Here is a 27137-nt window from a genome sequence, read left to right on the forward strand (position 1 = left end):
TGACACATGGCTCCGAGTGAAGCCATGGCCAGATAGCCCAGCCCAAGATAATTGAAATTTCATTAAGGTTTTGTGTGTGTGTGTGTGTGCCTAGGAGTGGGTGTGGGTGTTTATGAGTCTCCATGGGTGTGTTTTTCTCTATGAGCAATATTGAGGGTGGGGGTGGGGCAGGGGCTCCACCTGCTGCCACCTGTTCGTCTGCTTTGTCTTATAAAAGCTGCCCCGATGTCTCCAGGATCACAGACACCTTGGACTCTTCAGACTGAGCACTCCTTGGAGTTGCAAATACTTGAGACCCCGCACACAGGGAAAGCCTTGGAAAAACAAATAAATCAAAGCTCAGAGAAGCACTGAATCTTGAAAGTAGGAACCTCTTTGATAAATCTGATTAGTTTGCGTCTTCAATCGAAAACCATGAAGGCCCGTCGACCCAGCTGCACCGACTCTGGATCCGAATCTTCAGAGCTGGACTCCAAGAGCCCGGAGAAGTACGAGACTGCTACGAGGCGCCGGATGGCTGCCAACGCCAGAGAGAGGAAGAGGATGCAGGGCTTGAACACAGCCTTTGATCGCTTACGTAAGGTGGTCCCACAGTGGGGCCAGGACAAGAAGCTGTCCAAGTATGAAACCCTGCAGATGGCCCTCAGCTACATCGTGGCCCTCAACCGGATCCTGACAGATGCCAGGAGACACACTGGTTCTCACAGGCAGTGGCTGGACCTGCAGTTTGACTGCGTGCAGCCTGAAAACTACTCCTGCCTCATGAGGTACGACTCCGCTACCGGACAGGAGTACATCCACTCATCGCTCTCGTATCAGTTTGACGGGCACGAGGTGCACGCGTAAACTGCTCCATCGAGTAGATAATCAGTCATGTTGTTGGATGTGAATGACAATGTGAATCATTTTTCTCCAGTCTAGGAGACAGTAAATACATTTGTATTGCATTATTTTCATTTTGTATGACAATCAAAGAGTCTTCGGTTTCGGCTTGAAGCCTTTCATTTGTTTTTGCTAGGAAACCCAGCAATGTTGAGCAAGTTTTTGTTCAGAGTATAGCAATGAAACAGCTGTAGTGTCATTGCAGACCGTTAGATTGTACTGAGGATACAGGCAATGTTGTAATTTTTTTAATCGGTTATTTTGATGTGGCCCTAAAAAAGCTGTGCAATGTTTGATGGATTATGCAAAAATCACTGAGGTCTTAGATGCATAGCTGATGTCCAGATAACTAAAGTAACTATTTTCCCAAAGTGTAAATGCATGTTTGTAGATTTGAAAAAAAAGAAAAAAGTATGTTATTTTTCAACAGACTTTTTTTTAATTATAGTTTTTCATCAAAAATAAAATTATTTTGTATGAAACTTTATAAGTGTTGTTTTTATTGGTACAGCTATGAGAGGTTTTCTCCCTTTTCACACAGTTTATTGCTATTTAAGTTTGCAAAATATACATATGAAAAAAAGCTAATTTCTGAGTACTTCATACCAAAACTGTGATGTTTAAAGTATAACAAAGTATGGCATTTAAATGCTTATAATGTCACTTTGCGTGAGGAATTATCACTGGGAAGAAATAATTTACAGCATGGTTTGTGTTGCACATCTCAAACTCCCTGTAAGAGCGAAGCCTCGCTCTGCAGCCTCGGTATTAAATCATCCTTTAGTTTGAAGGTCCTGTGCTTTGAGATAAGACACGTTTACATCACGGGGTGGAAAATAGCCTTTGTGATTAATTTGCATCATTTAGCAAATCAACTATCAAATTTACTTGATACATAAAGACTTTTCTTTTAAAAAAACAGTACAATCATTTAGTTTAATGTAAGCAGAGATAATCATCAGCGACTCTTACAGCCACAGGGCTACCCATCTAAATAGCCGTCATCATCATGATCATCATCATTATCATAAGCCACTGAAAAGTGATTATTACAGATATGAGTAAGTTTGAACAGTGGCACAAGCCGCAGCAGATTAAGGAAGCCTGCGTGCCAGATTCTACCACCGCTTCAGCAGGGGAGCAGAAATTAAACACTATTGTGTGGCAGTGGGTGTGCGTAATCGCTCTGTTCAGAGCCAATGAAGCATGAACGCCCATAGCTGGCCCCAAACTCTATCCGCGTTAAGATGAAGACATCTACAGCAGTGCTTTAGCTGTAATGTCCAAACACTAACGCATTAAACTCATCTGATTACCCTGCTGTTCTTTTGTGTAACTGTGTTTGGATTTAAGTGCTTAAGACTATAATACAAGTGGCTGGTGCTGCGAGAGGCTTGTTATAGCACAAGCAGATGATGCAAAAATTAATAAATGGAAGAGCTAAAAGTGCATAATGGAAACTATTCAGAGGCTGTAAGTGAAACTCCAATTAGACTCATTAATTCAGCCACAAGTGGTGAACAGTTGGTAACAGAGAATATACTTGACATGCAATTAATCGATAGTGACAACAATGTGCTCAGCATGGAAGTAAACTGTCTTTCAACTGCTGAATTATTCAGCCTTATTCAGCTCATGGCTGCGTGTTTATCCTTTAATAGGACATTTCCAGCAAATTAACACGCAGGACTGTGTAGAGATTCCTACAAAAGAATGAAGTTTATCATTTACCAAAGTCCTTTATGTCATTTCGAAGGATGCGAGTGATGGGAAAGCTACTCTTATTTTGTCACCTCCGCCAAGGACATGTTTTGGTAGCGAGCGCGTTGTTGTTTCTGTAAACACGATAGCTCGAAAAGGTTTGAATGAATTCTGATGAAAGTTTGTGGGGGTGTAGAGTGAGGTCATGGTAACAGTCCATTAAAATTTAGCTTACACCCTCCAAGGGCTTCAAAGTCAGCTTAATGATTTATTGGTCAAAAATGGACAAAAAGCCTTATAACTTATAAACTAGGATTCTTACAAGTATGGTGTGTACTGTCAACATGTAGAATTTACTGTATAAAGATTTCAGATTTGACCTCTGACCTCTTGTTCAAGGTCAACAAATTGAAATAGATCAAAGTCATAATAATGCTAGAGATAGTTGAAACTATGTTTCTTATTGCCATTGTTTGTATTGTGCTATATAACGCAACATTAGACCTCTGACCTCTTCTTCAGGGTCAAATACAGTTTCATATAATATCTTTCAAATGTTTCTAAGGTTCTACTGCCTTTGTTTGTATTGGCAACATTTATGATACCAGTATATATGTATTCTAAATATCACATTATATTTTGCATTGAACTATCATCTCACATTTGACCTCTGACCTCACTTTTCCATTTCATATCTGCCTTTAGAGAGAGAATGAGCTGCCTAGTTAATCTGAAATATACTGTGGTATAATATTATATGATGATCTTGACTTATTCACAAATCAATACCTGTTGTCCATTAACTACTCCTACATAATGTTTACATAGTCAAACTAAACATCCGTCCACCACCCCAAAGTAAGGAGTGCCCAGAGAGTGAGCTAACTTGGTGGAGGTTTGCGCTCTCTGAGTGCTTCTTGTTTTCTAATTGAATCAAATGGAAAACCAAACAATGTTAGTTATTGTTCTGCATTATATATATATATATATATCCAAACACTATAGAAACCAGTATGTCAATGCTGTGTGTTAGCAGAACACCTACTGTGCTGTTACGTCAATGTGTTTCAAAGGGTCTCAATCTCAAGACTACAACAGTAGACCAGCAGCTCCTCCCTCAACACAGCTGATGTCATCCACCTCTCCAGCAGGTATTCAAAAGCTGCCGACACTGCTCAGCTTCACTTTCCTCTTTAATCGAAACACCAGAAGTTCCACACAGAGAAACACACGCGTCTTGCACCATGAAGACCCTGAACAATCGGGCTGAGAGCCACCTGACTGGGCAAGTGGACTTTGAGTTGGACAAAGTAGGTAATGGGGGCTGGGTGAACCAGGGCTACTGTAGCTCCCCTCCACCCTTCCCCCGGGTCACCACTGTCTTCAACCCCAAACCCCACTTCGAGGGGAACATGAATAGCCTGTACAACCTGGATACCCCGATAGCGCTCCCAGAGGACCCACCAACCAAAGACCAAAGTCTGAAGAAACGAAGAGGCTGCTGCTGTTTTATCAAAGGCAAGAACACATTTGAATCTACCTCATGTTGACATTTCTTCTTCGAATCTCAGCTGTATGAGCAGTGTAACAAGTACGAGTAAAACCAGTCGAAGCCTGGTACACTTCTGCTTGACAGACCAGCAAAAAAACAAAAAAGCTTGTGTCATGTAATTACATATTGATGATTTAAACTTCTATTTTCCGTAGCGCTGTGGGGGACAACGCTGACCGAAAACACCTCTGACAACAGAGAGCAGTTCATCCGAACCACGCTGCGGGAGCTGCTGGTCTATGTCTTTTTCCTGGTGGACATATGCCTCCGTGAGTACTCCACATCAACATTTCTGCTCATCACTGATCTCAAAAGTTTTGACTGAATGTTCAATATGCTTAATGAATGCTTAATGTTCAACACTCTGGTCAATAACTTCAATTCCTTCTTCCTGTCCACGCTTAATCTTATGATATGAAAAATGTTTTCCTACATTTACAAAAAGAAGTTATTCAGACACATTTTTACTTACCAAAAAATATCCTGTATTTAATTTGCATAATGTTGTCATTGAAATATGGGATACACATCCAAACACATCTAAGTCTACTTTCAAACACTGTATTTGCATTACTGATCACTTTAAAGTGCTCACTGTTTGACAGGCTGTTAGGGCACTCTGGACTGTTGATTTAACATTAAAAGTATCCCCGTTGCTTTAATGGCTTCTACAAAATAGCCTTCCCATTTTTCTTTCCCAAAAGCCATTGTCCAGCTAGGATTGAAAGGGATGTGCCTTTTAGCGATAAGAGCTTTTAGCGTCATCCTTTGTCTGGGTTAGATTTACACTGTTTGACGAGGCCATTTGCGTCAGGACAGCGTGCTCCCTCTTCAAACAAATTACGGCCTCTCATCTGGATCTGTTTGATAGCTAAAGCGATGTAAAAACAAAGCAAAAAAAAAAAAAGAAGCCAAACAACAAGTCTTCAATGCAGGTTTGCGTGTCAGCATTCGAGTCTTATCTCAGAAAACTGAATGGAGCAACATTCAGAGCTGAGCCTGACCAAAACCAGATAGGAACCAATGACCAGGCATTAACGATGTGATTACTCTTTCAGTGACATATGGGATGACCAGCTCAAGCGCCTACTATTACACTAACGCCATGACGAACCTGTTTGTGAATACACCCAGTAGCAGTGGGGTTACGTTTCAGTCTATTGGCTCCATGGCTGACTTCTGGACCGTAAGTTTTCCTAATTTTTCCCGTGGCAGTGATTTTTCTGCTACTAAATGTTTCTTTCTTTTCATCAACATTTTTTTTTTTCATTTCCTTCAAAGCTGAGATGTTCTCAAAATTTTAAGGAACTATATGATTCATTTAACCGAACATGTATATTAGTGCCTGAACTCAAATGGAAACATCATAAAAACAATTATAAAAACTGATTATTCCTTAAGTACAATATGTTCTTCCCTGCATTACCACATCACTTAAAATGACCAAACAGTGATGTTTGTGTTACTGCTTCTTTCATATCTTTTTCCACATGCTCAAGATTTTAGCAATACTGTTAATTGTTACTGATATGTTTATTAGTACATGCAGGAATATAAAAATATGTCCTTCCAACCCCATAAAGAAATGAGTAGTTGTTTTACTAGGCCTAAAAATAAGAAGCTTGGTTTCCAGTGATCCTGCCTGGTAAGTTTCAGACTTAAACACATCTGCTCTCCTTACTTGTAAATGGTAACAAATAATAAAACTCAAAAATGTAAATCTATGCAACATCTATCACATCATATCCAAACTTTTGTCTTGATTTTTTGTAGATGTGTTTTTTTTAGTCTATGGTATCAATTTGAAAATCCTACGTCGGCTCATTTTTGAGTTATTGGGTTTACAAAGTTGGGTGTCCACACCACCTGACGCTTGCCTACCGGTCTATTTCCCCCGTTGCCTGCAGGGTGACAGCAATACCCCAAACCTTTCAGGCTGAGGGGTAAAAATCACTAAGAACACAAAGAAAGGTACAAATCAAACTCTTTCTTTTTATGAAAAGTTCGCCCAGGGCCCACTGTTGAACGGACTCTACTGGACAACGTGGTACAATAACCAGCCCTTGGAAAGCGGAAACACGTCTTTCATCTACTACGAGAACATGCTGCTGGGTGTCCCCAGGATGAGGCAGATCAAGATCAAGAACAACTCCTGCACTGTCTACAGTGACTTCAAAAATGGGATCAAAGGCTGTTTCGCTGTTTACACTAACCAGAAGGAAGACGAGCAGAGCTTCGGCCTCATCAACGGCTCTGCGTAATTCACTCACTGTTTTCTTACTGACATGCAAAGAAGTGCAGAAGCACAATTTAGTGTTCTAAGTATTTGTGTTTTTCCGCTGCAGCTGGACCTACCACACAGAGAAAGAGATAAAGGGTTCCTCTTACTGGGGCTTGGTGGCCACCTACAGTGGAGCAGGATACTATCAAGACCTGAGTCGCACACAAGAGGAGAGCGCCAACATACTGACAGAGCTACAGAACAACCTTTGGCTGGACAGAGGAACCAGAGCAGTCTTCATCGACTTCTCCACTTACAACGCGAACATCAACTTGTTCTGCGTCATCACGTAAGGAGCATTACTGCCCATTGCACCTTTAGAATAGAATAGAATAGAATAGAATTCAACTTTATTGTCATTGCACATGCACAGGTACAGGGCAACGAAATGCAGTTTGCATCCATCCAGAAGTGCTTTAGTGATATAGATATATTACAATATATATTAGCAATAATATAGATATGTGAGTATATTACAGAAATGGGTCTATTATGGTATGTTATAATGTACACTGTATGAAGTATGTTGTGAATATTCTATAACTATAAGTATGTACAGGCTGTAGTGAGTACAAGCTATGTACAGGCTATGAACAGGATATAAATATGAAAAACTATACAGAATATGAAATAAATAACTTTACAGAAATCTGAGATATACAGCTATACAGAAATGGGAACTATGCAAGTTGTAAACAGTTGTAGGATTAAAGATTATCGAATGTACAGAATGATTATTTACACAGAGCTATACAGTAGTGCAGTTAAGATAAGTGAGGGTGTAGATAGTTTCTACAGAGGCTATATAAAGTGCTAGTAGTTGTGTGTATGTTCAGTCCATGAGTTTAACGTGGGTCAGATGTCAGGAGGCAGAGTTCAGGAGTCTGACAGCTGTGGGGAAGAAGCTGTTCCGGTACCTGGTGGTCTTAGTCCGGAGGCTCCTGTGACGCCTCCCAGAGGGCAGGAGGGTGAAGAGTCCATGTGATGGGTGACTGGGGTCTTTGATGATTTTCCCAGCCCTTTTCAGACACCGCTTCCTGTAGATGTCTTTTATGGCAGGAAGTGGTGCTCCGGCGATGCGCTGGGCAGTTTTCACGACCCTCTGCAACAGAATGTTATCTTCTGTTGGATGTTGGATGTTACCCACCTGCTGATACCCATCCAGTGGTTGACCAAAGTGTCATCTGCTTCTTCAGGTTGGTGGTTGAATTCCCAGCGACCGGTGGAGCAATCCCTTCCTACCAGATCCGAACAGTCAAACTGATTCGCTACATAACGACCTGGGACTACTTCATCCTAGGCTGCGAGTTGCTCTTCTGTGTATTCATCTTCTACTACATTGTGGAGGAGATTCTTGAGCTGAAAATACACAAGTTCTCCTATTTCAATAGCATCTGGAACATACTAGACATTGTTGTCATATTGGTAAGAAAAGATGGTTCAAACATGTCATTTTATCAGATTTTTCAGGGCCTTCTAAAAACTAACAACCTTCTTACAGCTTGCCATTGTTGCCATCATATTCAATGTATTTCGGACCATCAAAGTGGACAGCTTGCTTGGGAATCTGCTGAAAAATCCTAACATCTATTCAGATTTTGAATTTCTGGCATTCTGGCAAACCCAGTATAACAACATGAATGCGGTTAACCTGTTTTTCGCATGGATCAAGGTAAAGAACTGACACCTTTCAGTCCAACATATTGCTTGTGCGATTTTGCTTTGTTGTCTCTCCAGAGAATGTGTGCTTTCTTCTCGTCCTTGTAGATTTTTAAGTACATCAGTTTCAGTAAGACCATGAATCAGCTGTCCTCCACGCTGGGTCGATGTGCCAAAGACATCTTCGGATTCGCCATCATGTTCTTCATCGTGTTCTTTGCTTATGCTCAACTCGGATATTTGCTGTTTGGAATGCAGGTTCAAACATTCAGCACCTTTGTAAAGTGCATGTAAGTCGTGTTGAAAACAATGGCAGGATGAAGGGTTTTAATTGTAACGAGCATCAGTTGATTAGTAGTTCTTTACAATTTTTGTCCACCCCACAGCTTCACACAGTTCCGAATTATTCTTGGAGACTTTGATTTTGATGCCATCGACAGCGCTAACAGAGTCCTTGGGCCGATCTACTTTGTCACTTATGTGTTTTTTGTTTTCTTTGTTCTGCTGGTAAGTCATGCTTCTGCACGAGATAACTGATAATAAAAGCATCTGATCCGAGAAGTCACATTATCTTGTGTATTTTTCCCTCAGAACATGTTCCTGGCCATCATAAATGATACATATGCAGAGGTGAAGCAGGAGCTCTCTGAAAAAGATGAACTACAAATTACTGACATTTTTAAACAGGTAAAAGCAAATTCAAGGAAATTGACATAAAACTAGACATATTTATGGATGATGTTTTACCAGACTTTTCTTGTAAATCAGAGCTACATGAAGACATTTATGAAGCTGAAGCTTAAAAAAGAGAAAATATCAGATGTTCAGAAGGTTCTACACTCTGGATCTGGAGATCTTGAATTTCAGGACTTCAGAGAAACTCTTAAAGAGTAAGTGACAAAATATCAAAAAGGAACACTTGATTATTTTACTGTTAAACCTGAGCCTCACTTCTGTGATGATTTTGAAGGATGGGACATGGCGATCAAGAAATAAACGCAGCCTTCTCCAAGTTTGACCGCGACGGGAACAAAATTCTAGATAAAGACGAACAAAGGTGGATGAAAGCTGAGCTGGAGCAAAAGAGGGTTTGTGCACATTAAAAAATAAATATGACTATGTTCATATTTATAAAAAATTTTCTGATCATTTCTTATTTTGATTCCCGATTAACAAAATAAATGTTTCTTATGCTTGTGCGTTTTTGTCAGGAGGCTCTCAGTGCCGAAATCAACAATCTCGGAATGAACTATCAGATGGAATTACACGAGAAGCCTCCTGTCAAATCCAACGAGCACAAGAGCAATTCCAGTCAAACCTTCGTGGAGCGGGAACATTTCTTGAGGTGGGACAAATTTTAAACTTAACCTGCGAATGCACTTATCTCATTCTCCTAACCAGAGTAATACATTTAACTGAATTACCTTTCTATTGCCACAAAAGTCTGGCCAAACAGGTTCTTCACCTTGAAAGCTCCGTGGCAGGCATTGCGTCCCAGACTGAGCTGATTATGGAGAAACTGGGATTACAAGGGAAAGCTAAAGACGCTGCAACAGCAAAGAAACCGTGACCAGTAACGATGTGAGCAAACATCACTTGTAAACACCAAGATTACATGTTAGAAATCTTAAACAGCTCCAGAAGAGTACATTCAAGCTACCAAGTGTGTTGTAGTATCTAGAAAATGAGAGTAGACTTTCTTGGTTGCAGTCTTACAAACACACAACAATTAATTTTAAATTGCCCTTATCCAGAAGGATGAAACTGTCTCAGATAGTCATGACTTTGGTCAGCGAGGACAGCACAACAGACGCCAGAGATGTCACCCCGAAGGCAAGCAGTACACAGCTCCACCAGCAAGTGATGTATGTAATTAACCTCTGAGGAAAACAACTGGATAAAAACTTCCTAATATACATGTTAAATAAAGTACTGACAATACGACATTTCAATATTGAAAGAACAGAAATCATGCAGATATGTAAATTGTATAAATAATATTTTGTCTACTAGCTGACTGCACAGTTTAAGTATATATATATAAAATGTTATGTTATGTTATGTTATGCATTAGTGCTGTGTAATATAATATACTTAAATAGAGAAGTTGTGTAATATAATCCAATTCTGGGTAATACATATATCAACTAAATTTCAAGTGAATACTTTGCTTTAATCTATTGATGAATGTTCACATTCGCTTACATTTGCTCAATATCTATTGGCCAATTTTATAGTTTATATGGTTTCACAAAATGGCTCAATTTTTCAACACCATGCCGAGGTGTAATAATCATACTCATCACATTGGGATGCGCTCACTATGAAATGATACCAGTGTTTGAAATCTTGCAACAATTATTTTCTCAAGTTTTGTTTCAGTAAATCTTTCGGCTCTCACACCATCTTTAAAGGAAGATCAATTTAAACATACAAAATGAATAAAACTTAATACACAGTGTTTAACAAATTTATTAGACCACCACCAAATGTAAGCTTTATACCACAGCTGTCTTAAAAACACATTGTTTTTGATTAAGTTGCAAAATTAGTTAATTTAGTGGTTCAATGTTATGTTTGATTTTTTCTGATTAGTCCAGCGTGTTGGTTCAAATTTGGGTATAAAAATGTGAATTCAATGATTTTTGGTTCTAAACAAGTTTTGATAAGTTTGTATTTTCTTGTTTTACGAGAGGTTTAATACATGTGTTAAGTATTATAAAAACCATAACATAACACATAACTGAGACATCAAACAATAGCTAATGTCATCAGTATCTGCTGATAGGACACTAGCAGTCAAAAGTGAATGCTGGCAGATACCAAACCTATTCCTGTTAAAAATGGAAAAATATGTCTATTATCCAAGTACAGTAAACACTAAAAAGGGCAGAAAGATTTTGAGCAAATGTGTGAAACGTGTTGTCTTCTATATTAATCTAAAGTTTAATAATTGTCATTTATTGTGTCTGGTAGGCAGTGAATATATGGTTTCCTGCAGCAGCATTTATTAGTCCTCAATAAATGTACCGAACACTCAAAGGTTCAAAGGTTTCTTTATTTGACGTGACTTTGTTGAGTTTTTCCATTAAATGTGAAATCGATTCAATCCTTTATTATTATATAAACATCACTTCTGTTGTTCAATTTATGTGTATAATGGTCAAAAAAAGCAAATCGTCATTACATTCAATAGTTTAAGCAACAAATATATTACATGTCATTAGCGTGCAGTTCAAGTTGATACATCACCTGCTTCCTGCTACATCCTGAAAATGGCACAAAACTTAAAATGAGGAAAAATCAAAAGGAAGATAATTTAGATTTAAAATGGAGCATCTTTAAATAACAAATTCAGAATTTACCAACAAATCAATTAAGGCTCATTCACAAACTATATTGCTTAAATTTAATGATGGAGATTAACTTTGTAACATTCTACCTACAGTATCTACATCAGTTTAAGTTTTGAGGATTTGTGATCAAGGTTTGTATTTACACTCTAGACAAACAAGACCCTGTTTAATTCAATGAAAACCCCAGCGCAAATGAAAACAAACAAAATCTGTATCAGGTTTGTTGGCTAGCACTACAGAACGAGCAGGTAGCAAACAGGGAGTATGATATTCTGTACAAATGGCACAAACACAAATAAAATCCAAAATTGCAGGATGTTTGTGAGAAATCCTTCTGTCGTAATTTCTCAGCGGGTTTTATGATTTACCCGAGACGTGTCAATATTCTTTCAACCGAAAACTCAGAATGTGTAAGGGGAAGTTTCTGCCACATTAACAAAACAGTGATACGTGCACTTAGGAGACCCTCCGCTTTCAGAATAAAAGTAAAATAATTCTTTGTGACCCTAAAACATTTGAGCTTTTCTTTATGCTAGTGGGTAACTAAACCATAATATTTGAATTATGCAATAAAACTAGGGCTGGTTATAGTACAAAATTCACTCTACAACTCTATGCAGAAAATTCAAAGCCACTGGAAAGAAGTGGTTTTAAATGATGGCATTAACACAGAGGAAGAATCGGACAAAAACGTTTAAGAGTCAGCATTCCTCTAGGAAACCAGCCCCAGAATCAGCACAGCAGGGTTTGTTACCTTTACAAAGTTTGGGGGGTTAAGCAGTTTTTACAATACTTTCTATATACAGAGACTGGGTGCTGCAGCCGTTCCTTTGAGACATTATGAATTAGTCCATCTTGGCTGCAGTACAGAGTAAACTAAAATTCACTGAAGTCTGGGAATCGGATTTAAAAAACAAAAACGACAACAACAAAAAACATGAAAATTCTAATAATTTTTTGCTTTTAGACCTGTGTAGGTGAAATCTTCTTGGTACACAATCCCATTTCCCACCCGAATCTCCTTTAAAGCCACAGTTGTTGTACAGAGAGTTTCTTCACATATAATGGAAAGGTAAACTACCATTCCAGGGCCTCTATTCACAAAGCATTTTTGACTTAAAACATTAAAACAGGACTAAAAGTCTGGATATTTTATTCCCTGAAGGTCCAGACCAATGTTGAGTGGGTCATTCTTGCGGCTCAGTGCAGTGTAGCACAAATCCATGGAGGATTTATCTGCTCGATCTATCATGAACTCGCGTGAAGGCTTGTTTTACGCCCTAAAATGACAAGCATGACCAGAAAATAAACTTTCAACCTAAAAAAAAAAAATATTGCCATAGTTTGGTTTTTAAATATTAATGTTGGTATGTTTGAGGTTTTCACGGTTTTTAATCCTCATGAGCTGATGGATTAAAAAAATAATAATAATAATAGTGGCATTTAAAAAGTGTGCGCTATGTTACACGTACATTTTCTCTAAGGCCCTTTTGTTTTGTAAAATATGAAAGAATTTGTACTAAATTGATGTTTTAACCTCCTAAGACCCGAACTCTTCCACGGCATGCATTTTTGATTTCTCTTTGATATTTGGACATATTGGGGCCCGATGAATGTAAAAACAAAGAAGTACCAGATTTTTTTTAACCTTATTTTTGTTTTTAAGAAAAATAAGAGCCAAATATGAGGATATTCGTTTAAAATTTTGATAGAACAGTAGCAGTATAATGTCCTCGTAAGTGGATATCAGGCCCTTGTAGAGCAAAATTCAGTATTTTGGTCTAAATAACCCAAAATGTGATGCCCACATATGTGGACGCCAGGTCCTAGGAGGTTAATGGGTTGGCCCACTGGTCAACCTGTTAAATGTGTGATGAAAGGAAAGGCATTGTAAGTTCTGTCTCTGTGCCAAGATCTCTACCCTGTAGGCATGAATCCTCGATGTTTCACATGGTCTAGCACTCATAAGGACGGTGTGTCCTTAAACACGTACTCAGACAAAAACAGTTGGTTTGGCTTTACTTGAGAAGCCCAAGAGCACTTTTTTTCCCCCTCTTTTAAAACAGAATTAGGAATAATAATGGAACAAACTTTTTTTTTTTTTTTTTTTAAGTGTTTTGAGTTTAATTGACTGTGATTAAAATCATACACTCTACACCAAAAGCGAATACACACCTGTACAATATTACCTAGATTTCAAAAGATTCAAAACTGTATCACTAACAGCATTATTGCGTGAATTGAAAGGGTATTTCCTCTGATGAAGAAAAGCAAATATTATATAAACACATTTATTATAAAGGAAATATCTACCATTCATTTTTAACTTTGCATGAGAGCAAATACCATACTGCTGTACTCAGAAGTAACACAATTACTGTTGGACAGTACAGCTCTGATCACCTGACCTTTATGTAATATTGCACAGGGGTGTGCTCCCTTCTGTTGTATACTGTAATTGTGTAGGAGCAACTATTAGCTAGAAAGGCTTTGTGAATATGGCCCCGCCCTTCTTTTACCACAGCAGCAGTCCAAATGTAAGAGTGCTGTGTCGCCTTGGTATTACATTGAGGTTAGGGCCTTCTTACTGCGTTTGGTAGCCAGCCATGCCGAAGTTGGCCAGGCTGGACATGACTGTACCAGGCGGGGCTGCGGCCTGGGCTGATGGAGATCCAAAGCCTCCCATCCAGGCTGTTGACTGGGACTGCCTGAAATGATATCAGTTACCCAGTTAGTGCAAATATGGACAAAAATATCAAGTGTGCTGTAAAACAAATCAAAGAGACAGTTCTTCTCTTTATTAAAATATAATAAGTGGTGTTTAAGTGAAACAGTGTAGTTATACAAAATATCAAAAGTCAAACTCACTCTACTCCAAAACTTTGCTGGTTCCATGTCTGGCCATACATGTTGTAAGAGGGCATTTGCCACCCATTGGTCACATACTGCCCATACTGCTGCTGCTGCTGCTGCTGCTGCTGCTGCTGCTGCGGATTCCCGTAGACCTGGTTCCACTGTCCCCACTGACTGTAATCAACCTGAAGGACATCAGATGACAGAAATGTGAGTAAATATAAAATCTCTTACCTGTTTATTTAACAGCAAAAACAACACAACAAAAATACGACACTAGAAACCTTTTTGATGAGTAAATTTCTTCCTTTTTTTGTGTCATTTTTTCTATATTCTGGCTTAAAAGCAAGATTATTTTAAGAGTGGACAAAGTCACGAGTTTCAGGGTGTTTTTGTGGTTTGGAAGTTAAGACATCAATAAACTACATTCTGATTCTAGTGTGACTAGTGTGTAGTCATTCCTACCAATTGTGACATATAAAACGCACATTTTAACACCACTTATGTCACACGTTCTCTCTACCTGCTGTGGACTTTTTGCCATGTCGGGTGATTCTTTGCCCCAGAAGCACTTCACTACGTGTCCTTCAATGACTGTGCCATTTACTGAAACAATGGCATGGGCAGCACTGTCATGGGAGGAAAACCTTCAAAGCAAAAGAGTAGATTGAAAGTCAGATTTTCTACCAGACAAATCACAGGGAGAGTTCACTTTCATACTGCTGAGACCATATTTGATATCATATTACAAAAAGAACCAAGTTCCCTGCTAAGCTTGGATGGAGTTTAAAATGAAAATAAATAATTTAAGCCCTATACTTAACATTAAGACAGGGACATGTTTACCAGCATGTTAAATAACTTCCTTTAATAACATCTTATCCAGAGTTCTACAAGCAGGAACGCTGAATAAACATAACAGCAACTATCGCTGACATTGAATAAGGTATAAATGGTCTCTGACTCATGCAGTGTGCTTGTATTGACACCTAGAGGCCAAATGCTGCAACAGAATCAAGTATTACCTGATGAAAGAATATCCTTTCTCTGGGAAAACCCGGACTTCCATTATCTGACCGAATGGTGAGAAGGTCTGTCGCATTAGATGTTCTGGATAAGATAAACAAAAGTTCAAAAAAAGGGTTTACAAGGTTAGTTCATTGGAGGCAACTTAAAAAGTTATTATTACAAAGTGACTAGAGGGTGCAACAATGGCATCTATAGAATGTGACACTTGCCTGATAGCCCTGATTGGATCCCTCCACAGTACACAGTGCAATTCTGTGGACTGGATTGATTCACTACGTCATCAAACCTCAGCTGCTTTGAACCATCTGAAATAAAAACAGATTATTTTTAAATAGATGATTATAATTTACACATTTAGTTCATGCTGATAATAAAATCCAAATCAAATCTGCAATTTATGCTCATAAAAGCGCTGCTATTTTTTTTTTAATCAAACTACACCCACATGTGACTCATGAAAAGGTGAAAGTGAAGATAAAAGTGAAGGAAATTAAGAGAATTTATTCTTAAGAGAGTTTCTTCTATATTTAAATACAATATCAAAATGCGTTGATAACAGACTCTTTGGCTGCTTTATTAGGTACACCTGTTCAACTGCTTGATAATGCAAATATCTAATCAGTCAATCACATGGTAGCTACTCAATGCATTTGAGTAAACCAAGCATCAGAATGGGGAATAAAATATATTTATGTGACTTTGAACATGGCATGTTTGTTTGTCCCAGACAAGCTGGTCTGAGTTTCCATCTACTGGAATTTTCTCAAAGCCATCTCGAGTGTTTACAGATATAAGTCTAAAAAAAAACCCTAAAATATCCAATGAGTGTCATTTGTCTGAGTAAAAGTGCAACAGTAACTCATTTAACTACTCATTGTAATCAAGGTTTGCAGAAGAGCGTCTGTGAACGCACCACCTTCAACTAGATGGGCTACATCAGCATTGGATGACATTCCTGTCAGCTACAATTCACACAGCTACAATACACCAAAAACCAGAAAACAGAAGATTGGACCGTTTCCCGATCTGATTAATCTCAATATCTGCAGCAGCATTCAGCATTCAGGTCAGAATTTGGTGTGAAAAACATGAATGCATGAATCTACGGAAGAGGATTGGGGCCAAAAAGAAGTGAGCATGTCCTTTCCCCCCCCCCCCCCCAAATTCTGACTTTTTTCTCAGAATTCTGGAAAAGAAGGCAGAAAAAAGACGTGCTCACTTCTTTTTTTTCCCCCCCAGTGGCCATAATCCTCTTCTGTATGGATCCCTCCTGAATTAGAACAACAAAGCTTATCATATCTTATGTGGTAGAACGGGAGATTCACATCATGGATTCAAGCTAACAAATCTGCAGCAAACATGTGATGCTATCACATCAATATGGACTAAAATCCTTCAGGCACTTTGTTGATGCTCGGGCAGAGGGGAAAAGGGGGTCCAATACTAGCAAGGTATACCTATTGAAGTGGCCAGTTAGTTTGTAATCATAGCACCTGCCGAAACTGGATATGTGACAATACTCACTGTCCTGAGTGCTCTTAGGAGCTGGAGGTTTACGCGTAGCCCAGTTAGTCCTGATTTGGCGCCCTCCGAGCCACTGTCCCGACATGTTAATAATGGCATTCTCTGCATCCTGCAAACCCAAGCCAAACGATTACTCATGGATTTGATAGATTTATAAAACTCATTTGTGGCCATGCATGACTCTTTTTAATTTTAAAATAGTAAGTGAAACTGGTGATTAAAATAGGAAACTAGTAATGCTAGATGCTTGTAGTTGTGATAAGACTAACTATTAATAATTGAGTTTTGAATGTATTCAAGTAGGATAAGAAACAGAAAATAGAAATAACCTTCAGTCTGTGTTCTCGCACTGGAGCCTTACCAGTTTGTTGTAGAAGGACACAAATCCATACCCCTTTGATTTGCCTGTCGTCATGTCCTTCACAACTCGGGCATCCCTGGAAGGAGAAATGAGAACAACTTCAGCGCACTTTGAAGTTTAAATCCTCTACACTAAAACAAAAAAAGGAACCACGCAAAACACAATGAACTGTGAATCCTCTACTCTGCCCTACATTAAGCTAAATTAGCTATCATGACCTTGTACTGACTCGTAATATAACTTCAAAGCAACACTTGCAAAACAAGTACAAATACATGCAGCCTACAGTACTGTCTTTAAATCATTTCTGATGTATTAATGGATCTTTACCACTAGAGCACCACTGTTTGCTCAGTCCTCACAACAGTAGGCTACAGATTTAAAAATCACAAAGCAAATGGCTATGGATTACCATGCATTCTCATAAGCTGCTGTTTGTACTCTTACTACAGACAGAGATAAATAGAAAATATCAAAAAGAGAAAAAAGGAATTAAACGGCATACATGGCCTGTTAACAGATTTCTTTATTTTTCCTGGTCAATTCTTTACCACCAATATGGAGTATGGAGTTTGGGGAGCTGCAAATTTTGAGAAATTGACATTTTCAGAATTTTTGGAAGAGGATCATGGCACTACAAACAACACTATGCAAATCAAAAATAAGACAAAACACAGATTTAGAGGAAGACATTTTGTACTGGAATTTGTTAATCTAAGCTAGGTCATGTTAATACATGGCATCTACAAATAAAGACATATGGAAAGAATGGAATAAATAGAGAAAAAAAACTACATCTGAGTCTCCAGAGTGAACAGTTCCTTGCTGTTAGCCTTCAAGCTCCTGTCCAATCCTATGAGCATTTCTGTAAAATAACCAAAGTGCTATTACTTCACTGAGACTCAAAACTAAAAGCTGTTCAGGTACATATACACAGCTTACATTTTGCTAACATACTGTACAGTTTACTTACCACACCCTACATATGCATAAAAAACTGACAGTTCAGTCATAAAAATAAAGACATAATAGACCGACCACACTGTCAATGCAAATGTGTCGCCACTCTATATCTAAAAACAACAACGACATGATTTTAAAGGTATAAGTTACTCCATGTTTAAGTATGTTTACATGCATCGATGTGGGGCCTTTTCTACTCAATGTAAGCAATACTCTTTGTGACAATAAAAGGGCTATTCTATGCTATTCTATTCTATTCTAGTGTTAATCCTTTCCTGTTACACATTCATTATGTTGTCTGGTTCGTTTTTCTCTCCAAAAGGTGTGCACAAAGCGCCAATTTGCAGTCCTTGACAATCAAACATATAATTGTCTTTCATCCAAAAAGATTGTGTCAGAAATGCAGGCCTCATTGTGTAATGCAACTTTCTGTTTCACCTTTACAACCTATAAAACCTGTTTCTCAACCGACTGGGAGGAAGAAAAAAAAAAAAAATCAGTGGTTGCACTGAAACATATTCTATTACACATAAGACAAGTAGAAAAAAAATACACACACAAACACTCTCCCACTCACACACACACGTAAAAACTTACGATATTTTCCCAAATGGTGCAAACGCAACCCTGACATCCTCAGTAGTAATCTCTGGATTCAAATCACCCACAAAAACATGGAAGTGATCTAGTACAAAAGAAAACACGGACATAGTAAACAAACTATTTGCCAATCCCCAGTAGACTCTGATTCTAGCAGAGTGTACGTGCGTTTGTGTGCGTGGTGGTGTAGGGGAATCAATAGGTGATCACTCACTGGATGTGTCTTTCTTCTGGCTACTTGGAGTAGTGGCCCAGTTTACTTTAACCTCCTGAAAACAGAATTCACAGAGAGCACTTAAAACTGTGAAGAAGAATCAGGAAAACAATGTTGTATGATATTCAAGGATGAGAAGCATTAACACAACAAATAAACTTAATAACTTTGCATATAATCTTTTAGAGCAGCTATGTCCTACCTTTCCTAATATCTTCCTCCCATTCATGGCTGCAAGGGCTGCAGCAGCATCTCTGTGTTCAAAGAACTCCACAAAGCAATAGGGATCATTGCTCGTGTGCTGTAAGGATAAGATCAGACACAACAGATTAACAGTGTGGCTCAACTAAAACTACAACTCAGTGAAAATGTTTTTATTGTCTTCGGGTTTCTCAACAGTGAAGGCTATCTTTGCCGTTAACTTTTGAGTTAACATTAGGACACGACAACAACGTAGAAAACAAGATAACCCAGCAACCTTCGCTGCTTACCTCTGTGATCATTTTACAGCTTTTGCATGGTCCTATCTGGGTGAAGAGTTGCAGGATCAGAATTTCTGTTACATCCCTGGAGAGGTTTCCCACATACCTAGAGGAGGAAAAATAAAAAGAAGTCCACTTACTCCTGGAAACAAGCTACAGCTATATTTACTCGGAAAAAGTGAACCACGGGTACTTCGTTTCTGGTATTACAGTATCATTGGGGATTATGAGTTTTTGAAGTGAAGTTCCTTACAGTAGTCTGTTTTTAACGATGTTAGTAACATCTAACAGACAGTTGTTAACACTTATATATAACTCACATATACTTATTAATTAACTCTTATGTCAATTAACCTGACAGTAGTGGATCATAAACGCTAAATGTTTATGTCGTCCAGTTGTTTGTGAAAACAACGGGTAGCTAATTTAGCCACCGAATACCGACGATAGCGAAACTAATGACACGCAACGTTACTGCTGGACACGAAAAACTACTTACAGGGTTCTGGGGTGGGTTTCGTCGTCCATAGTCGATGCTGAGAGTAACCAGGGAAGAAAACGCCACTTACTAGCTAGTTCTAGCTGGTATTAACTGGCAATTAGAAACCGCAACTAGCTAACTAGCTTAGAAGCTAGCTAACCGGGCGCCAGGGCATACGTCACACTGTGAGAGTCCAGAGTACGTACGTGCGTGTGCAGGAAGAGACCCGTCACATAAGGTTGAAGTAATGAAAGGGTTTTTTTTATGTTCTTAATTGTAAAAAAAATGAAAATTTCTTAAAGACCGTTACTTCTGAATGATACAGTTTTTTTAAATTAACTGTAAAAAGCCAAAAGAGCAAACCTAATGTGTACTTATTTTATTCATTTTGGCAAAGGAAGCTGCATACGAAACTCTTATTTTGAAGTGCAAAGCAAAGGTACGCTTGTTTTCAATGCCGAGATTTGACGGCTCAAGGCAGTGGCGCGAACCACCAGGAGGTTTCTCGAATCTGAGCTCAGATGTCACTGTGAAGAAATTTCCCGTTTGACTTGTACATTCAAGCTTTTTTAACAAACTCTTTTAAATATTTAGTCATAACAAGGCAGTGGTTGTGGAGTGGGGGATGGAAGGAAATTATATGTCAACGTATATGTTAAAAAAAAAGTTGAATAACAAGATTGTTGAGTTCATTGCCTGAACTGTTGTGATGACCCTGGGTGTACAGTACCAAAGAATTGTACTTTTTTATACTAGCCAAAGACATTGTGTTTTTTTTCTTTCCCCCCTCATTTTTATTTTTTCCTTGTGGTTTTAAACTTGGCGCATGGTGGGCGCTTTTATTTTGAAGGACTTTTATTAAAGGACAAATGCGTAAAAAATTATCCCCTGTCATTCTTAAGTCTACTAGTAATTTTCCATTAAAAAAGACTTTAGTTACTCTCACTCTTTAATGTTACTGGCTCTAATTTGCGTTGCGCAACCGTGAGATTTTTACAGCCATAAGAAACCGTCTGAGGTGGATTAAGAAAAGCGTGGCGATGGGTAATTAACGGTGATATAATTGACAGGCTTGCAACAATTAAAGTTGGCTTCCCCTCCTTGCAGGCAGATATCCAATTAAAACGAATTGCTCCCATAAGCTACTTAATACACATATTTTATTACTGTCAATCACGTGTGTATTTTCTGGAGTGCCAAAATGCAAATATTAGATGGCGTTGCCTGCAATGTCCAAAATATCAAACACCTTTAAAAATCCATGTGTCGAACCTTTGTGACACTGTTAATCCCACGAAATCAAAGGTTTGCTGCACTGGTGTTTTCCTTGTAGTACAGGGCACAATTGGAGTAGTCCTTTGATTAAGAAAGATCAGTCATTAGACGTGTCACTGTGCCCACACTTATCACACCACCAGTTACATAATTGTGCACCAAATCAATGCAAACCCAGACTGAGTTCCCTTGGACAGCATTTATCACGTGGGAGTCTGAGTACATCTATTTGGAGAACATCTTTTTAAGCAAACACTTTGGGATTCCCTTGTCTTGGAAAATGGTCCAGGGGCAAGGGAAACTGAGGAAGGTCCACAGTGCCCACTGTACACATAAGGGTGATTTCTTCTCTGCCCAGACAGGACACTGTGATTTAGCTACAGCAAAGATGAAAAAAAAAGGTTGCCTGGTGGGGTGGGCAAAAAAAAAAAAAAAAATACCGAGGGTTTACTCTGTGCCTATGTGAGGGGGGTCTGCCTGCGACATAAAAAATCTGGGAACCCATGCCACTGTATCCAGCGCTGTCCGCCCCCAACATTAACCCTGCTATTTCGAGAAACTTCCAGCCCACTTTTCCACGTCACTTGAAGGAATCTTTAAAGCGTCCGTCGCCCGTATAAAATGTCTCAGTACTCGACAGCCAGCAATATGAACGGCATGAAGACACAGTCACCGATGCTGACCATGGCGAGTAATGACAACGACCCTCTCCCCCTCGGTTGGGAAGTAAAAATTGACCCTCAGACTGGATGGCCCTTCTTCGTGGACCACAACAACCGCACCACAACCTGGAATGACCCGAGACACGACACGAAAAAGGTAAAAGAGCGGCGGGATAAAGTTGGTTAGTTAACGGTAACGGCTAACGGCAGTGTCGCCGCTATTTTTTTTCTGTCGACGTGCGTCGGTTGTGGTGCATGTTTTGGTTTGTTGCGTTGTTAAAGCGGCAGAAGCCTTTGCGCTACATCACTGTTATATATTAGTCTTGTTGACCGTAGGCCCTGTTTGGCACCGTTGCCTCCCCCTCACGGACAGCTCATAAGCCCATTATAACGGGTGATCAACTCTGATATGTTCCCGAGTCATGATCTAACACTATTATTACTCGATGACTCACTCTGCAGCATGCAAAAGGCTACCCATGATGAGCTCCCCGGTATTTTAATGTGTTTCTTTCACGGTGGAAAACACTGCTGCGACGTCCTGCTCATATTAAACTTTTTCCCTTACAAGGATCGAGGCTGGTCCACTTGCTTCGGTTGTGTACGGCTGTAGCCGGGCGCTGGCTGCCCCCCGCGTATCGCATTCAGCTGTATTAAAAACCGTGTTGTGAAAGCGCACAGGTCTGCAGAGAAAACCCGTGGGCTGAAGTGAGCTTCACAGCCTGCCAGCTGGTAATCTTTCGTCTCAGAGAGAGAGACGCTGTTGTCCAAAGTTAGCGTCCAGAGGAATCTGCTAGAAAGACACAGCTGTTGGGGGATAAAATTGGTGCAATGGTGCTGGCAGCGTGGAGTGTCCCATAGTGGCAGAGGGCAAAGGGTCGTTCACGGCTATTTCATTACTTTAGTCCTACTGGAAGAATGCCACTGATTTACAGATAAATGCAGTGTTTGCTTTGTAGGTGTTTACTTTGGGTGTGTTTCGGGCAGCTGGTACAACTTTTGTCACTTTTCAGTTATGCCATTAACTGAGTGCTGAACTGGCAGACCTGTTGCTTGTACCCATCCATAGCTGTCACCTGCAGGTGTCTATTCTAAAGTAATACTAATAGAAAACAAGCGCCTTTCTGCAGTAGAAAATGGACATTTAAAGCATCGATTTACTAGTCACACTGTAGTACCCAGCCCCTTCTTTTAATTACATTTTACTTTTGTATGCATACAAATGTATCCTGGGATTGTATATGATTTGATGAATAAATGTTGCTCAAGAAAGAATTTACTGTGCTATGTGGAAAGAACTCGTATATTTACTTTTTTTTTTTTTTTCAATCAAAGCAAACCACATTTCCTCTCTCTGTAAAAATCCTAATGTTTGGCTGATATTATTAGATCCAAGGATGTGGTAACTGTTGTTGTTGGATAAGTCAGGACATTCATCCAGGTTATGTTACTCTGATTGTGAAACAATCAACAATAATATTCATCACGGAAACAGCAAGCTGTCTGATGGGAAACGCACCAGAGCCTGTGGGTTCACATATCAAAGATTCAATGAGGTGATACTTTTGGCATCCCTCTGCGAAATTGTGACATTTTAAACTATAACCTCTGCAGTTACCTCAGGACGGAAAACACTTTCCTTTTTAAAATTCCTTAATAGTTTGAAAAAAACATTTAGTGGGACATCGTAAAATGTCCTGTTGTACGTGGACTTAAATGTAACTCTTTAAGTGGACGAGCTTATAGCTGAATATTTAACATATATAAAAGTAATGTTGCTTCTGTTACACACCCATGAGCAAGAATAGGTTGGGTAAAAATATATTAAAGCGCATTTTGTAATCAACCGATGCCTAAAATTTGCAATAAACTACAATAGCAACTGTAATTCATCTGAGTACAAGGTTATATAAATTGCTATATTGCTATGTTTCAGGTTCGAGAAGTGTCAGCAAATGGACCCAACATACAGCCAGAACTAAGTCCTCAGGAGACACAGAAGACCTTTGTGAGGGAGATGAAGCACCCCATTCTTCGCCCAGGTTATGTTCCCATCCCAGTCTTTCATGAAGGCGCAGAACTGAGGCAGCAGCAGCAGCACCCGTGTTATTCCTACATCCAGCCGAGCATTGCACAGAACATCCGGACAGACGGGCGGACACCTTCCCCAACGCCGGTTCTCCACTGCAGGCCTAGATCGCCTTTACATGGCCCGTCAGACAGCTCCTCCTCTGAGCCTGGAAAGACCAGCTCGCCTGTCTCACAGACACCAGAGGTGGGAATTGAGTTTAAATGTGCCACCAGATGGAGTATAATGTTTACAGTAGGCAGAAATGTTCCAATTTTCAAACAACTACTGAATTTTGACTGTTTTAATTTGGTCATTTATTTTTAAGGCTTATACTGTTACGCATCACCAACCTTCACGTCCCAGCAGCACCGGTCTCCAGTCTGGTTATATCCCTATACCAGTGATTCATGAGGGTGGAGGGGGACAGACACAGGTTCAATTAAATCCCTCAGTTTACTCTCAGCGCATCCCTTACCCAGAACATCAGCAGCCCTTCCATCGTCTTCAGACAGATGAATGGCCCGGCTACTCTGCTGCAATGCAGCCCCCCCGGGAACAGGCTTCGCCAACTCTGTTTCCTCAGCACCGCGATACTGCCTCCATTCATCTCCCTCCTCACATCAGAAGCCAGTCACCTGTTATATCACAAGTGATGGGAGAAAGGCCACAGGTAATTTTACTTTTTCTGTGTATTCACTTGGCGTGTTGTTGTTTTTTGTTTTCTTCAGATATATATAAAGCTTTGATTTCCCTGTTAGCATGCTGTGGCCTAGATTTTGACAGATTCCAATAAATTGTTTTTGATTTCTAAGGTTCAGCAGCATATCCTCACGAGAGAGCCGCCACAGAAAATGGAGCAGGAACAACAAAGCATGCAGCAGAAACCCGAGAACACGCAGCTCCCCCAGCCGATGCACACAGAAGCCGACGTCCAAAAGCCTCAGCAACCTCAACACTTCCAGCAGCCTCCACCTCAGCAGCCTCAACACTTCCAGCAGCCTCCACCTCAGCAACCTCAACAGTTCCAGCAGCCACAGCAGTTTCAGCAGGCACCACCTCAAACGTCTCCACAGCCTCAGCAACCTGAACAACCACAACACCACAGTTCAGACATCACAGTTCAAATACCTCCAAAACCAGAGCCCCAGGACACGAAATCTTTTCCTCCAGAGGTCCCACCTGGAAAAGTAGAGGCTGGACAAGCTGCTCAGGGTCCCATCCACCCAGGCTTAGCTAAGGTACAGCAGATAGTGGAAAGAGTCGCTAAACTGGAGCAGGAGGTGAAGTGCTTTGATGGGAAGAAGAATGATAAGAAATACTTGTTACTGGAGGAGCTGCTCACCAAAGAGCTCTTAGCGCTGGACTCTGTCGACCCGGAGGGCCGTTCAGACGTACGGCAAGCGAGACGAGACGGAGTCCGTCGCGTCCAGACCATACTGGAAGAACTAGAGCAACTGGAGGAGACTGTGATGGAGGGACAGAAAGGAGAGCCCAGCATGAAGGAGAACATTGAGATGACAAAGGAGACATCGCAATGACTGCACACTTCATAAAAAGAGTCAAGAGGGATTACCTGCTGTATATTTGATAGTGGATAAGTCTGCTCTGACTAACTCTCCTCCTCCTCTACCTACAGCATTTGTGGAAGTTGCATGCATTGATTAACAGTGTTGGTATGTCCAGCCATTCAGCACATAATTGATGGTAGCTCAGTGCAATCATGTTTTTTCAAGCCAATGTTGTTGCCTTCTATGTTGTGCCGATGTCTTTATAATAAGACGGCCGTCATGATTATTGGTTGACAACAAATACCAGGCAAGGGTTAAATAAGAGGCCTTTTTTCAATAAATGGAAGAGAAGCATAAGTATTTTCTTAAGAAATGTCATGTGTAATTGCCTTTTGTCAGATCGAATATCATACGAAGCTTTTCACAATCCAGTCGGTACACGTGTTTGTACACAAGTGCAAACGTCGGGGCTTTAAAGCAGAACTCTGCTAAACTGAGTCAACAAGGAAAGCATTTCTCCCCCTTTATCGCCACATGGCCATGTTGGAGCTGCTTTGTCACAGAACACAGTGAATATGTTTATTAGAAGCTGCTTTTTGGTGCATTACTGATTCTGCTGTCTTTGCACTTTGCCATCATTGAATTGTATCATGCTGAAAATCAGCAGCACTTCGTTTTAAGTATATCAGTTAAAGGAGTTTTGATTGATGTGTTTGAGTGTTTGTATGTGAATTGGTTTTCTCGTTATTTCAAATCATGATATTAGTATTTATATCATTATATGAAGTATTTTGGTACATTAATGAATGTGTAATAATAAATGGAGGGTGAGATTTGTATCTTACTTGAGATGTGAGACAATCAGCACTTGGTGCTAAATAGGAGATGCAGTTAAGAGATTGTCAGAATGTCCTTGTATAACTACCAAAGCCACAATCTGTAATAACACTAACGCACACACACACACACAAATGGCCCTAAAAGCCTTAAAGATGCCAACAGCGATAAAATACCCCCCAAAACACTATAGTCTGTCAGTTTTATGATCACACTGTTTGTGTAGTAATTTATTACTCTAACAAGACTGTAAGCCATCTGTCTAACACTCTTAACCAGAAATTATAGATCGTGGCTTAATGTTGATCACGGTTTATTAGTAGCTTTGATGAAAGAAATTCACGTTGGTATGGCTGAAAATAAAATGACTTTGACATGAATTTTGACTGATGCTTGGGTTCCCAAAGATTCTCAAAGTGTGAGCCTTTTTATTTTATGTTTTTATGTTAATCGTTTACTCAAGGACAAGAAAATTACCAGGTAATTGAATTGTATATATGTATACGTATATGTCCACTTGGCCAGCTACCAAATCAAGCCTGATTTTAATAAACACAAGTATGTGTATCCTCCATTTCCAATGCAAACGTGTCCCGTGCCTAGTAGGCAGCTGTCTTAAGTCTGCCTTATTTCCTGCTAAAGACTTTTCCATGGTGAGATTAACAGTTATCACACAGTGTGAGGTCAGCTGCTCCCTCCCTGTTCCCTAAGGCTCACAGTGAATCATGACTGGGAACATTTCTGCCCTCTTTTTCCTGGATGGGTGTGGACAGTTAAAATGAGCCCTTCGCTGATGAATGAGCTTAACCTCTAACATGAGTTTAACGATTATATTATATTTCTCTG

The 27137-nt window shown here is 39.7% G+C and overlaps 4 protein-coding genes and 1 long non-coding RNA gene across 6 annotated transcripts; 3 read left to right on the top strand and 2 right to left on the bottom strand.

Moving 5' to 3' along the window:
* Positions 1–204: 204 nt before the first annotated feature.
* On the top strand, positions 205–1221 carry atoh7 (atonal bHLH transcription factor 7). The gene has a single exon (XM_040034316.1). It carries the CDS (start codon positions 415–417, stop codon positions 844–846), a length of 432 nt encoding a protein of 143 aa, XP_039890250.1. The 5' UTR covers positions 205–414; the 3' UTR covers positions 847–1221.
* Positions 1222–3595: 2374 nt separating this feature from the next.
* On the top strand, positions 3596–11198 carry pkd2l1 (polycystic kidney disease 2-like 1). 2 transcript variants are annotated; one of them, XM_040034509.1, is made up of 15 exons: positions 3596–4101; positions 4291–4404; positions 5194–5321; positions 6139–6392; positions 6481–6705; positions 7613–7841; positions 7918–8088; positions 8184–8365; positions 8462–8582; positions 8667–8762; positions 8844–8965; positions 9046–9163; positions 9287–9420; positions 9519–9656; positions 9830–11198. In XM_040034509.1, exons 1-14 carry the CDS (start codon positions 3828–3830, stop codon positions 9643–9645), a joined length of 2295 nt encoding a protein of 764 aa, XP_039890443.1. In that variant the 5' UTR covers positions 3596–3827; the 3' UTR covers positions 9646–9656; positions 9830–11198. The 2 variants fall into 2 exon arrangements, with proteins under 2 accessions (XP_039890443.1, XP_039890442.1); XM_040034508.1 differs by having other exon boundaries at positions 9519–11198.
* Positions 11199–13483: 2285 nt separating this feature from the next.
* Positions 13484–20153, bottom strand: tial1 (TIA1 cytotoxic granule-associated RNA binding protein-like 1). Its single transcript, XM_040034524.1, has 12 exons — positions 19957–20153; positions 19467–19563; positions 19178–19276; positions 18976–19030; positions 18759–18846; positions 17199–17274; positions 16838–16946; positions 15523–15618; positions 15310–15394; positions 14808–14931; positions 14300–14469; positions 13484–14139 (listed from the first exon to the last, which is right to left on the bottom strand). Exons 1-12 carry the CDS (start codon positions 19983–19985, stop codon positions 14016–14018), a joined length of 1152 nt encoding a protein of 383 aa, XP_039890458.1. The 5' UTR covers positions 19986–20153; the 3' UTR covers positions 13484–14015.
* A 1151-nt stretch (positions 20154–21304) lies between these two features.
* On the top strand, positions 21305–26865 carry bag3 (BCL2 associated athanogene 3). The gene is made up of 4 exons (XM_040034523.1): positions 21305–22032; positions 23812–24150; positions 24272–24616; positions 24759–26865. Exons 1-4 carry the CDS (start codon positions 21835–21837, stop codon positions 25482–25484), a joined length of 1608 nt encoding a protein of 535 aa, XP_039890457.1. The 5' UTR covers positions 21305–21834; the 3' UTR covers positions 25485–26865.
* On the bottom strand, positions 23051–24531 carry LOC120735257. Its single transcript, XR_005696210.1, has 2 exons — positions 24422–24531; positions 23051–24130 (listed from the first exon to the last, which is right to left on the bottom strand). It is a non-coding gene; the product is annotated as an uncharacterized LOC120735257 (long non-coding RNA).
* Positions 26866–27137: the final 272 nt, after the last annotated feature.

This window comes from Simochromis diagramma, unplaced genomic scaffold (genome assembly GCF_900408965.1).
Source record: "Simochromis diagramma unplaced genomic scaffold, fSimDia1.1 OVJJ01000481.1, whole genome shotgun sequence".
NCBI lineage: Eukaryota > Metazoa > Chordata > Actinopteri > Cichliformes > Cichlidae > Simochromis > Simochromis diagramma.

What these genes read in the sequence shown, in the direction of transcription:
- bag3 (XM_040034523.1), top strand. Translation starts at nt 21,835, where the DNA reads ATGTCTCAGTACTCGACAGCCAGCAATATGAACGGCATGAAGACACAG. An exon ending in CGAGACACGACACGAAAAAG is followed by an intron (nt 22,033 to 23,811) that starts GTAAAAGAGCGG and finishes GCTATGTTTCAG; the next exon opens with GTTCGAGAAGTGTCAGCAAA. An exon ending in CTGTCTCACAGACACCAGAG is followed by an intron (nt 24,151 to 24,271) that starts GTGGGAATTGAG and finishes TTTATTTTTAAG; the next exon opens with GCTTATACTGTTACGCATCA.
- tial1 (XM_040034524.1), bottom strand. Translation starts at nt 19,985, where the DNA reads ATGGACGACGAAACCCACCCCAGAACCCT. An exon ending in TGTCCTTCTACAACAAACTG is followed by an intron (nt 16,947 to 17,198) that starts GTAAGGCTCCAG and finishes TTGGGTTTGCAG; the next exon opens with GATGCAGAGAATGCCATTAT. An exon ending in TGGCAAAAAGTCCACAGCAG is followed by an intron (nt 14,470 to 14,807) that starts GTAGAGAGAACG and finishes GATGTCCTTCAG; the next exon opens with GTTGATTACAGTCAGTGGGG.
- pkd2l1 (XM_040034508.1), top strand. Translation starts at nt 3,828, where the DNA reads ATGAAGACCCTGAACAATCGGGCTGAGAGCCACCTGACTGGGCAAGTG. An exon ending in AACTTGTTCTGCGTCATCAC is followed by an intron (nt 6,706 to 7,612) that starts GTAAGGAGCATT and finishes CTGCTTCTTCAG; the next exon opens with GTTGGTGGTTGAATTCCCAG. An exon ending in TTACTGACATTTTTAAACAG is followed by an intron (nt 8,763 to 8,843) that starts GTAAAAGCAAAT and finishes CTTGTAAATCAG; the next exon opens with AGCTACATGAAGACATTTAT.
- atoh7 (XM_040034316.1), top strand. Translation starts at nt 415, where the DNA reads ATGAAGGCCCGTCGACCCAGCTGCACCGACTCTGGATCCGAATCTTCA.